The 13,282-nt window shown below is 39.7% G+C and overlaps 1 protein-coding gene across 1 annotated transcript in view; it reads right to left on the bottom strand.

The window, feature by feature from the left end:
• The window catches only part of LOC126092476 (inactive dipeptidyl peptidase 10-like), a 623,654-nt gene that overhangs the window by 194,758 nt on the left and 415,614 nt on the right, over positions 1-13,282 (bottom strand). Inside the window, exon 4 of the mRNA XM_049908091.1 lies at positions 4,107-4,181. Coding sequence (XP_049764048.1) covers positions 4,107-4,181 — 75 coding nt within the window. The remainder of the gene's footprint in view (positions 1-4,106; positions 4,182-13,282) is intronic.

Below are 13,282 nucleotides of genomic sequence, written 5' to 3'. Positions count from 1 at the left end.
CAAAATGACTTCCCGACTGGCATCTGCCACGTCTTGCGGTCTTGGTCAAATTATTGGCACCGTTTCACTACGCCTGGACGGCACGTTGCATTTGGTCCACATATCACCAGAATTTCAAGGCGAATGTGCGTGCAGTTTAGATGTTTTGCCCAAAAGAATCATACTGCCTCGCGTACTTGAACTTTGGAGCAGGTTTCCAGTTGTCGCGCCATTTCAGTCGCACACTGTGATGCACCTGTTATCTGTACCACAGCAGAACTGCGTGTGCAGGGAACCCAGAACATGTACTCTTTTCTGACAATGCGCCACTGCTACTGCGCAACGGTATTAGGTTGGAGAATATATTTAACTTATTTTCTTAAGCCCCTACTTATTTCCCCAACACTATGTAGTTTCCAGCACTAATATGATTATGTCCTAGGACATAGGAGATAGAGCTGCGGATGGAAATCTAATATGTATTAGTTAACGTGAAGAATTGTATGGCCGCATTTCTGACATGTTTCTTATGCACCACGATTATGAATTATCGGAAACAAGATAGCAGCGGTAAAAAATGTCGTAATTATGCCGTCAGAAATATTTATGTAAAACTGATTAATCCTCTGCTATAGGGTCCTTTGGTTTGTTGCGTGAATGGAATCCAAAATGTAAACTGCAGGAAAGATGTTTTGCAACAGCGGCATATGTACGATTGTGTATGGTCGTAAATTCAAGGGGTGACAGTCGTGAAGGAATAACCAGGTATAGGCAGTCTCTTCGAATGACTCTTCTGAAGTCATCCAGTGCGTAAGTAGCGTTCCTGCTCTGGCGCACTGCACGTTTCAACTCATCACAAACATGTTCGGTCGGGTTTATGTAGGCAGATTCCACAGACTATTTCATTCGGTTGATTCCTGTCTACTGGAGAAAGGGGTTCACGAGATGGACGCTGTGTGATAGTGTATTATCGTCGTGGAAGCTGAACGTATCGCCGAGGTGTTGACTGTAGCGCTGGACAATAAGTTTGGTAATACTATTCAGATACTTCATAGCGCCCAAATTACTCTCGGTAGCGATGGGAGTCATCTGGAATCCGTACGTGTGCTGGCCCAAAAAATGAAGAGAGCCACCTCCCTTCTGAACCCATTGGACTGCATGGCTGAGACACACGGGTTGCTTACCAGATCACTCGACACTCTTTTGACGAACTTCGGGCATTAGCACATTCCAGCACTCGCCGGTGAAGAGAACCTAATATCTTAAACCAGTTTGCATTCCAGATGTTCCTACGCTCAACTTCTTTGCGCACCACGGTGCTGGAGGTCTGTAATGTTATTCGTAATGGGCGCCTGAAGGCCAGATTGGTTATGTGTAGGTGGTTGCATACCGTCTGGGCGACACAGTCCTCCCTGTCGCGGCTTCCCGCAACACGCCGTTTTGTTGCTTTCTTCTCGAGGTACAAAGGCAGCTGATTGTTGCTTATCTCGAGCGGCTACTGTAAGGCAGACGTTCAACGTTTTGTGTCTCACGATAGCCACTGAATGATCTAATGACGTCGCTGCGGTGTACGCCAGTTCGACCGGGAATGTCATGTACTGACAAACCCTTTTTTGCCCTGAAGTCAAATTGCGCACCCGCTTAAGCTCGTAATGGCCCTTCGTGACCTGAGGCCAGATTGAATTCTGTACACAGTCGGCGTTGTCCTGTCCTGACAGCGATCTACTGAATTGCACAGCTAATGCAGGTTGGCTGTCTCCTCCATTACAAATGTGAGTGTATGTAGCTGTTTCCTAACTACATTTATGCTCCGCAGCACACATGACGGTGTGACACGGAGGTACTTCTGGTACTATCTGATTCCGCGCCCCCTTTCCCTGTTCTAATCACGAAAGGCGAGTGGAAAGAATGATTGTCGGTAAATCTCTATATTAGCTCTAAGATAAAGGTAAAGTTACGCGCTCTGGCTCTGACGTGCGAGTCGTACAAGACCGACCGCCGTGTCATCTTCTGCCAGTGCCGTCATCAGATGCGGTTTGAATCGACTTGTGGACAGTACGTGGGTCTCCCGGTCGTAGTCAGGTTTCTCGATTAGAGCAGCCCATACCAGTCCTCTCACCAAGCAAAGTACCAGCAGCCCGGGTCGCGCTAATGGCAGTCAGCCACGCTGACCACCCAGGCATATTAGCAGTAATTTCTCGAATTTTCTCGTTGTGGTCATTTAGAGAGGTATGTAGGAGGAAGTGATATTTTTTCCGACCCTTTCTGAAAAATACCGTCTCAGAATTTCAACAAGCACCTTCTCAGTGACACACAACACCTCTCTTTCATCATCTGCCGATGAAGTGTATTGAGTTTCTCCGTAACGCTCTCGCGCGGACTAATCGATCCAGTATCCAAACACGCCGCTCTTCGTTGAATCCTCTCTCTCTCTCTGCTATTAATCCCACCTAGTAATGATCCCAGACTGATGACCAGTACTCAAGAAACGATCGGGCAATTGTTTTCTAGGAAAATTCTTTCCTGGATGAGTTACGCTTCCTTATGATTCTTCCTATGAATCTCAGTCTGGCATCTGCTTTCCCTACTACTTGTTTTATGTGGTCCTTCGAATTACTATCGCTCCGGATGGTTACTCCTAGGTATTTTACGGGAAGCTACTGTTTACAGCAATTTGCCATCAACAATGTAATTGTATTGTAGTCTATTTCTTCTCCTAAGTATGCGCAATGATTTATATTTATTTACGTTCAGTGTCTATGGAAATTCCCCGCACCATTCATCAATCCTCTGCAGGTCTTCCTTTAGTTCGCTAGAGTCTTCTACTTTCTTACAAACAACTGCATCACTTTCGAAGAGTCTCATGGACTCTCCAGTGCTTTGTACTAGATCACTTATATATATTTTAACAATCACAGTCCTATCACACTTCCTTAGAGTACTCCTGAAATTACAGCTATCGATCTTGTTCCGTTGACAACGAGGAATTGAGTTCTATGTACAAGAAACTCTTGAATCCGGTCACAGAACCGGCCATATACTCGGTAATTACGTTTTTTTCACTAAACCACAGTGTGGAAGAGTATCAAACGCCTTGCTGAAGTCAAGGAACATGGCGTCAACCCGAGCGCTGATGCCTACGGTGCTTCGGATCTAACCGACAAACAAAGCGAGCTGAGTCTCGGAAGGTCCCTGTTTACGGTCTTCATGTTGATTTTACGGACGAAATTTTCGGTCGCCAGAACTGTCGTAATATGTGATGAAAAGAACGTTTTGTTTTATAGCTGTGTATTTATCACGTTCATTAAGATCAGTCAGAAAAATCACTCGTACTTTTCCCCTTATAGATTACTAACAAAATAATTCGTTTCATCGTCGTCATCATCATCATCGCCATCGTTTACTGATACCCACTGCTTCATATTCATGTGGAACTTAATTATTCGGATAATTTTGTCTGTTGTTAGTCAGAACATACGTCAGTGTTACAAGTGACCAGATAGAGGGACAGTAGGAGCAGATACTTTACACAGAATGGTATGGCAATGGTTTGTTAACGTTACTCCAATCAGTCTCAATACATCTAACCAGTGCTGTAAGGAGGACAGAGGCATACATTACCAATGCGACATCGTAAAATGACTGCAGGAACGCAGATAGCGATGAAATCAATATAGCTGTGAATCACAGCACATAACATAAGGGCACTAAACGATATGAACATTATCTTACATATAATTTACTCATGTAGAAGGCGTAATGGCGAAACACCTTCAGGTGTCATCGTTTAAATCGAAAATAAAGAAAATTATTCTGTCTGAAGAGGAATTTAAATACACATGAACATGAACTTCATGCTTTGTTGCCAGTAACATTTACTGTAATACAATATGTTTCCGTAAAGTATTAAGCTTGTCAACGTATTCATTAGGCACCGAACTTAGTGATCAAAAAATTGACCCAGATGCTGTATCTGCTTTGCCTTGACTTCACATATAAGTTTTGATAAATTTCAGATCACATTTGTTGCATACTAAAGTAAAGAATGGTACAAACACAGAACATCGTATTAAAACAAATTTAATTATTGCTTGCGAAGAAAAACTGCGATGTACCGTTTAACTAACCTTTTTCCTGTTGTAGATGAGAAGGACGTACTTCAGGTCGCTGGAGATCCGGTAATCGACGGCGTTAAGCTGTCTCTGAAACGACAGAAGCCATGATATTATGCTGACAACAGAAGAAAACTGTTACTGACATTAAGATTGAGAAGAAATTGTGGATGTTGCATGTACTGCTTCGTGACTGCAGTTTGTGGAATACAGCTTTTATATGTGCTCAGGCCTTGGCCATATATTCATATGAAGCGGCGTTTAGCTTCAATTTATTTGAATATTTGTAATTGGTGGAGAGCACTCTCAATTAACTACTTCCGGCGTAGGGGATTAAAGTATAAAATTGTGTGCATATGTGTGATGCAATTTGTAATGAAACACACACACACACACACACACACACACACACACACACACACACACACACATAAAAACGAATACAAGTGTCATCAAATGTTCCAGTATATTATATTACGTTAGTCGTATACCATGGATCCCACTGCGAGGGTTTGTGGGGCATGGAAAAAAGGTCTTAGATGTACATTTCGTTTAAGTAAAATATGATGAAAAATTTCGAAACACTATTGTGCTAATGTTAATTATAAAATAATTTGATACATTGATTTTTGTGTGAAGATAGTCTCCTTTGGAATAGAAGGAGTTGTCGAAAAGAAATTTTCTTAATTCAGTCTTAAATTCCATCATGTTAGCTACGTAACTGGTAAGCTCTAGTAGATTGTTGACCACATGAGTACCCATATATCTTATTGCTTTCTGTACGAGTGTTAAGTTCCTGAAGTCTTTGTAAAAGTTATTTTTGGTACTAGTATTATATTCATGGTTTGCATAATTTTTCGAGGAAAGATAAACGTTTAAACAATCAAGAACATAAATGGATACATTGTATGTGTTTTGTGGAGCAATTATCAAAACATAATTTTTCTGAAGAGATCTCTCCATTATGTTCCAGAATTGATTCTAGTTATAATTCTTATGACACACTTCTCTATTCTGAAAATAGTATCCCACTAATCTGAGTTCCTCCAAAAATTATTCCAAAACTCATTAGTGGAAATAAGCAGCATAGAGAAGTTTCTTCATTCCTAAATCATCTAGACCGGTAATCATGCATATTGCAAATTTAATTGAACTAAGGCATTTATTAGCTCTAGTATGTTCGTTTAGTAATTAAGGTCGTGATATCTGTTGTCTTGAATCTTAACTTTTTTTTCTTATTGTATTTCACTACCTGCGTACACTGTTTCTATAGCTCGTAGAATATCATGACATTTACTGAGTCTTGTCAAAATTTTATCATAATCCGTTGTTCCCGAACCGTCTCTTGACGTTTTCAAATATTTCAGTTGTTGTCATTTCAGTAAGAGAAGTGGCACCGCTCTTTGGTCCTAAACCTTTTTTATTTGCAAAAAGGGAAAAGATTAGCATCATCTGACAATTCTTGTTGAATATCATTTTTGCGTTTCAGAAACATAGGAGGACGCAAACTGGAACTTTTCATTGCATCACGTCTGATCACTTCAAATTCTGAGCCCCCACTGTTATATAGCATAATTCTAAAGTTACTGAAGTCTAAAGCTGTCGAGATAATTCACGAACACCCTGTACATTCTTGCCTTCTGACGCCTTTACAATGCATTAAAATATTATAAATTTTCTTCACAAAATTTAACAAATCCATATGGGTTTCATTTATCAGTCGTAGGCAGCGTTGCGGAAGATACATATTTTATTAATAGAAATGCGTCAGCTATCTGTATTTAAGTTTTTCATTGAATGTGTACATTCTGCATCACATACCGGCTCAATAAGAACCAATTTTCAGGCAACTGGCGGACTTACATTACTAAGATATAGCTCTAGATAAATCGGAAGTCAGGCACTCAAATAAAAATAAATAGAACTGAATTTATGGACGAGAATTGGGAAACAAAAAACAAAACAAAGATTAATGTACATAAGGAATCAGTTTTGCAGAAGAAATATTGTGCGCCGTCAAAGAAATATCATATATTATGAAGAATATGGAGAACATATACTTTAAGTAAATGCTTACAGGAAGTACTGCATCTAAATGCCTACAGGAAGTACTGTATCTGCAGGCAAGACTGTAAAGTGTACTGCTGAAATAAGTGAAAGCTAGTGAAAGTTACTAGATACTTGTATAGATCAAATGTGCAAGAGTGGAAAATACTACAAAAGTCAGGAATTCGTAAATGAGCTACATTGTAATAATATTGGAGCTATTCATTTTGCCATGACATGAAGAATACAACTGTGAAATAAACCAAAGAGATGCAATCACCTTTAAAATAAATCGTGCTGTACGGCTGTGATGAAAAACAATGGAGTAAGAAAATCACTAATTACGTATTTAATAATAATTTTTATTGTAAAGAAAGGATAGTTTCAGGTACAAGCATAAATCACTAAGGCTTGTGAAGCATGCTTTCCATAAGATGTACAGTGCCTCGTACAGTCCAAAACGGCTACCAAACCGGAGTGCTCAATTTTATTCACTATAGTGAAGTAGATTTATTTACTCGCCATTCACTGGAGTTAAAAATGCATGCGCTCTTATCTTCGTTTTCATGAGTGTTACACATTCGTTAACCACAAGTTGAACTACCTAGCTATTTATTTCTCGCTTTAGATGATACACAAGTCAAGCGATATACTCAGCTCAAAAGCCTAGAGGCTTAAGAAAGTACTGCAAATAACTATCGCCAAAATGTCAGAGTTTCAGTTTCTTCTACGGCATTTTAAAACCAGTGTTTTACATAACAGGCCGAACGCCTCTCACCACAGTGAATTCTTGAAATTCTCTCAGCTCTCTTCAGACAGCGGTATTCATCGGACACGGTCGCTGTCCTGTCAGAAACACAACAGAGTCCTACTGAAAAGAGATCAACGTCTATCAAATATCTTGTGTTATCTAAGGAAACTTTTCGGATTTAGAATACCGAAATATTGTTGGGTTCAATACGCAGGTCAAATTAACAGACAGTTTTTCGTCTCTTGTTCATTCAGTACTGTATATGAAGAAACATCTCACATTATTATAGTAAACAACATGGAATATTACATCTCAATGAACTCTGCCGAATAACTATAGAGGTCAGTAAGATGAACAAACAAACTGCAAGCCACTGTGAGCATGGGTATGAAGTTCGCAGTATATTGATGGGAATGAACTGCCCGTCCCCACAATACGTGCACGGAAATTAGACTTCAGATGGCTTAGACAGGAAAGAAAAAATTGGCAAGAATTCAAAATAGTCTGAATTTTCTATGTTATAAGCAAGTCTCTCGTGAGAAAACTCCGTCTCTACTACTACATGTCGGCTAGACATGCGAGCTATTGGTTCTTGAGGAACACTCGGTAATCACTGTCCGATGCAGACAATATCTGCTGCAGAACATACGGATACGTACAGGTAGATCCTAAAGAAAACTCGTGCGAAATGAGTAATACTATTATCGATGTTACCATTAACGGTCTTATCAAACTTACTTTCTGTTCTTACTTTTACTTCAGTATAACCACGCTCTTTGATGTAACATCCATGTAAATGTTTTATTCATTATTTATGATAATTTATGTAATTGTAATTAATCTATGAATTTAATTTCAAAAGTAGTATGCTGTAAAATAACGTAAAACTTTAAAATTTATTTATTATACTGGTTCATGCATGGGAAAAGTAGGTTTGTAATCATGTAGAACTTGGAGGGAAGTCCCTCCGCAACGGAACTGGCTAGCGGGAATAGAAAAGCTGGATCTGGCGCCAAACTGCAAGGGTCCTGTGTGGCATGAGAGAGTCGGTGACTAGCAGGCAATAGGTGCGCATTTTGTGAACTGAAGGACGTGAGAAAAAGTGCAAGATTATACGTAAGTTGGAAATTAAATAGTGGAAACACTGCTAAGGAGACACTACGCAATGGAATCTACTATTGTACCTTATTCTGAGCAAATGGACTAGCCCGTCCCACGTCACAGGCGTGTGTACAATCGAGGGAAACACATTCACTTGTGGGCGAGCGGTCTAACGTAACGGTGTCACCATGTTTTTGAAACAGGAACAACCGAGTTGGATCAAGACTGAAAGTGCCAGAGTTCATACAGCAAGACAGTGTCATCAAGGTCTTCAAGAGATGTGCGGGGAATCGGCATTACGGTACAGAACAGCGGCACGTTGGGTAAAAGCCTTCAACGAACTGTGGCAGACATCCAAAGGGCAGGTCGTCGTAGCTTCTCTGAAGAAGAAGTGCATGCTGTTGCCGCGTTAGTGGACAGTGATCGACGCCATACGATTCGTGAACTCGCCGACGAAACCGGATTAGCGCATACGACTGTGCTTCGCATCGTGAAGGAACGCCTAGGCATGCGAAAAATTGCATCACTACGGGTTTCGCATGACTTGACGGAAATGTAGAAATGGATGTGTTACGACGCTGCTCAGACGCACTTGGAGCACTATGAGCGCGAAGGAGAGGTTTTATTACGCCGTATCGTAACACTGGATGAGACATGGGCCACATCGTACGAGCCAAAACCAAACGCCAATCCAACGAATGGCGTCATTATGGGTGGCTGCGAAAGTCGAAAGTGCGTCAGAGCCCCAGTATGGTGAAAGTTATGTGATTGTCGCGTACGACTGTGATGGTGTTAATCCTAATATAACTGAAGGTTTTTGGAGCATCACCTGCGACCAACTTTGTGAAAGAAAGGGCGACACTTTTTGCGCAACCCACCCATCATTTAGCACGAAAATGCGCGAGTGGATACAGCGCAAGCTGTGGCTGCTCTCTTCGGTCGATGGGACTGGGAAGTACTGTACAATCACCACACTCCCCGAACTTAAGTCCTTGTGACTTTGATTTGATTCCGAAGATGAAGGAACCACTTCGTGACATTCGCTTCAGAACTGTTCCAGAGATTCGACAGGCAGTAGACAGCTCCATTCGCACCATCAACAGAACAGGCTATGCTGACAGTATACTACGTCTTCCACATCGCTGGCTACGGGTTCTACACAACTTTGAATGACAGTAACCGTTGCAGACATGTAACTCTTTGTATCGGTTGTGAATAAATAGTTGCCACTATTTAAGTTCCAACCCTCTTATAATATAGCCTCAGATGCGGAAGTAACGCGGCTTATTATTCGTGGCATACTCTGGTTAGCTCTGTACTATGAAAATCCGACGCTAAGAAGAGAATTCTCAGCACTTGTTGCACAGGAAGAGCCATGGATACTTTCGCCATCTTTTTTGAATAGAACAGGAGATCGACGCTGCCACCACCTTCATCTCAAATTATCAGTTGAGTACTGTATAATTTCATGAGTCATTTGTGTGGTTTCGTTTTCAGTAATAAGTTCACGTTCTGTAAACTTTGTGTTGAATACTGTGTTTCATCCTTAGTCATTTACATAGACAGGGTCCTATCACAATGCTATGATAAATTCGAGTATCCTATTTTACTGAACTGGAAAACAATTATCATCTTTAACAAAAGTTATTAAACTTTGTGGAGTTGTTAAGTTCATAATTATTTAGTGAGCATAAGTTTTGAAATACTCGATGTAGTTTTCATATGTGTACAGTTAAAGTATCCAGTTCAAACATTTTTCTTATTGAAATAATAGTGTCTATAATTTCATATGGTATGTGGTTAACAGTGTTACCCTTGTTGTGTTGTGAGTAAAATGTTTAGCCTCGATCAGAGTCTTCTGTAGATTAGTTTCTGTGTCCCTATGGTAATAGTTAAGCCAAATTTAAATGTCGTATTACAATAACAGCAATTAAGAATAAGCAGCTGGCTACAATTATCCAAATTGTACTAGATCCAAATGTCACATGTTCTATTTCAGCTAAATAATATAAGGCACTGAATATTCCTTGAGAATACAAATAATAATCAGTACAAAAAATACTATTACTTTACAATTATTTCAACAGTCGTAATTTCCTATTATTAAGCTGACAAAGGAACCACTTGTCCAAATAAGTAGTGCTTGACCATTAGTAAATATTTATCTATAATTACCATTATTTTCCTACTGTAATGTGCAGGTAGTAAGTGTTAATGAGAACCAGTTATTGCCTAAATGCATTAATTATCTTCCTGTGCAAATTCAAGTCAAATCACTGGTACCTTACTTGCCAAATTGTGCTACTGTCTCGTATCATATCAACAAAACAGGATTTCAGCATCAAGAAAAGTCAACTTTCTTTATGAACCATGCCAGTATTGGTACAACTTTGCCTAATTAGGGTATCGACCGTTTCTTTTTACGAAATTACAGTTTGCTTGATTAGTAATATAACGTTGGTACCACTCCCGTTTGCTTTGCCACTGCTTTCCTCAATACAAATCTTTAGGGAAACAAATTTTGTCCGACACCATTCCATTACACTCAGTCACGGCCACAAAATATAAAAGACTTTCACAGAAATAACGTTATCGGCTGATCACTAATTTAACAGTAGTCGGTAGTGTTATACGTGGCTTTTCTCGTGACAGGAATAGTTGTTGTGTTGGGGAAAGAGAGTTCTAAATGTTTTTTGGTTATCGCGACAACGTAATCTAAATATTGTAATGGTCTACAATTACCATATTTACGCGAATCTAATGTGCACTTTTTTTACTATATGTAGTACTGAAAACTGGTGTGCGCTCAAGATTCGATGGCGCATTACGTTCCAGTACAAACTTGAAACCTTAGGTCACCGGCAACATCACAAAAATTTAGGTATTGTTCCCCATGTCACAATGCATTGGTGTGATTCTAAACTTCTTCACATGATTGTTGGCATATCATTGCGTAGTGTGTTTGCATAAGATAGTATCGGAATGGAAGGCAAGCAGAGAAGAACATCTTAAGATGCTATTCTCAATCGTAAAGTAATTCTTTATGCTGAAGAATATGTTATCAGGTGGGCGGGACGCGAGATCAGTGTAGCTGAGAGTAACGTTCACCACTGGAAGAAACGGAAAATGGCATTATTTGCAACTACCGGTAGAAACAAATTCACTGATACTCGCAAAGGAAGAAATCCTGACGTTGTGGTAAAAGTTTTGAAATTCCTTCTTGAAAGGACGTGACAAAGCAAAAGAGGACCTTTCTGCTCAACTTTACCAACATGCATAACTAAGTACACTTGGATTTTTTCTTATTATTCAAATGATTTCCTTTCTTTGAAATTCTTAGCAATAAAGTAGCGGAAAATCTCGAACCCTCTCAACATCAAAGGAATTCAGAAGTGTGCTGTTAGATTTGTTGCCGGCAGATGTGATAAAAATGCGAGTATTGTGGAGATGCTTCGTGAACTCAAATGGGAATCGCTGGACGGAAGACGATATTCTTCTCATGAAACACAGTTGGTAAAATTTAGAGAACAGGGACGATGAGATTTGATCAAACTGGCAGAGTCTACTAACCATGTGTGCTGCGTCTGCATACTAAGCTACCCCAGTAAACTGGTAGAGAAAGGAAACCTTAAGAAGGAGTAGAGAATGTCGAATCAAAACACTTTTCAGCCAACTAAATTTTCAATTGTTATTTTATTGAGCAGCCAGTATCAGCGTCGGATTACGCTATCTTCTTCCGGTCCCCTGACGGACGTGTAGAAGGATTCCCTCTTTTGGTCCAATTAAATTAAGAGGCAGCATTCAATATTATTAACGCAGCGACTCCTTTGATCAACACTTGCCGACTGTCAGACAGACATTTGATTCGACACTGCTTATTAAACAGCCGAGCTCCCGCAACCATCTGCATAAAGATGGACATACAAAGAGTTAATAAAAAGTCTCTTTGAGTGGAGAAAGCTATTTTAGAAGTGAATCGGGAGCTTTAATTTTGCTTGCCTACACTGTTTCATACAGAGCAGATGATTGGATTATAGGCAACACACGCAGCGGATGCACATGCCCTGCCACCTATCAGGGCATAATAAATGATTAAAGGATGGCTGTTGTCACTGTGAAATATCAGTGAACAGTTTTTCTAAAAATGGAGATCTATCACCGCCAGATATTTGATGCAAAGACGCTGAAATACGGTATATATAAATTAAAGTGTTTGTGGGCGAAGTTGACAGTACCTCCAAAATCACTACTGACAATCATTAGTTTTTTGTATCTGGCGGTACCCTTGGTTTCCCCGTTGCGCACTGTAGTGCTTGCGCGCTGATAGCTGTTGTGGTTTTGGAGATACGAGTGAAGTTGCTGCTGTTACCTTCGCAGAAATGTATTTTTCAAGGGGAACAAGTCGAATTCTATAATGTTCTCGAGGTATTACGAATATTCTCGATTGTAACGAATGTTTTAGAATATTCTCGAATATTCTAGAATGCAACTTGGAAATTGCACATGTCGTATTGATCCGCTCTCAACCAAAATCGTTTAAACTGATGAGTTGTGCAGCTTAATAAAAACAGGGGAACAGTTCATCAAAAAACTGTATCCGTTTATGGAAAGAAACTACGGAAACAGAGAATGGCTGTACGGACGAACAATTTTAGCAACAAAAAACGACGTAGTTCAACAAAGTAATCTGCTAATATAGAATATAGCACCAGGGAAAGGAAAAAAAAATATTTAAATCCTTTGATACAAAGGTGATCCAAGATGGGAGAGTGAACTTCCCGACAAAATTCCTAAATTCACCCAAAAAACTTTCAATAAAGCATATGGGCAAACATTCCAAAGTTGTGGAATAACTTTAAGAGAATCGTGTTTTTTGCACGGACAACTATACCTAACGTTTCCGTTCATATAATGGACAACTAAAAAACATATTCGTTTTTGCACCGAAAGCAAAACTCCAGTTGTACAATATGACAAAATACTTTGAATAAGTTAGATATAACAAAAATGAGACGATAAATGAGAACTTTTTCTCCGATTCAGAAGACAAACTGAAGAAAACACCAAAGGAAGCGAGCGCTTTTCAGCTAGTAACCATTAAAAAATATGCAGAGCGCTGACAATTCTGAGAAGAGTCTATCGAATGTGAAATGACATCCTGTCTAAAAGTGAGTTCAGTATTTAATTCTTTTGCAGCCAAGTGCAAAATGATTCCATTTTTTCTGTCCTGCAGAGTTCAGTAAGTACCTAAATCACTAGCTGTCCATAAGTATTCGTCAGTGGCTCAAAGTTT

The sequence above is a fragment of the Schistocerca cancellata genome, chromosome 7 (assembly GCF_023864275.1).
Source record: "Schistocerca cancellata isolate TAMUIC-IGC-003103 chromosome 7, iqSchCanc2.1, whole genome shotgun sequence".
NCBI classification, from domain to species: domain Eukaryota; kingdom Metazoa; phylum Arthropoda; class Insecta; order Orthoptera; family Acrididae; genus Schistocerca; species Schistocerca cancellata.
Note: the sequence above shows the minus strand (reverse complement) of the source record. Positions and strands in the feature narration are given on the sequence as shown.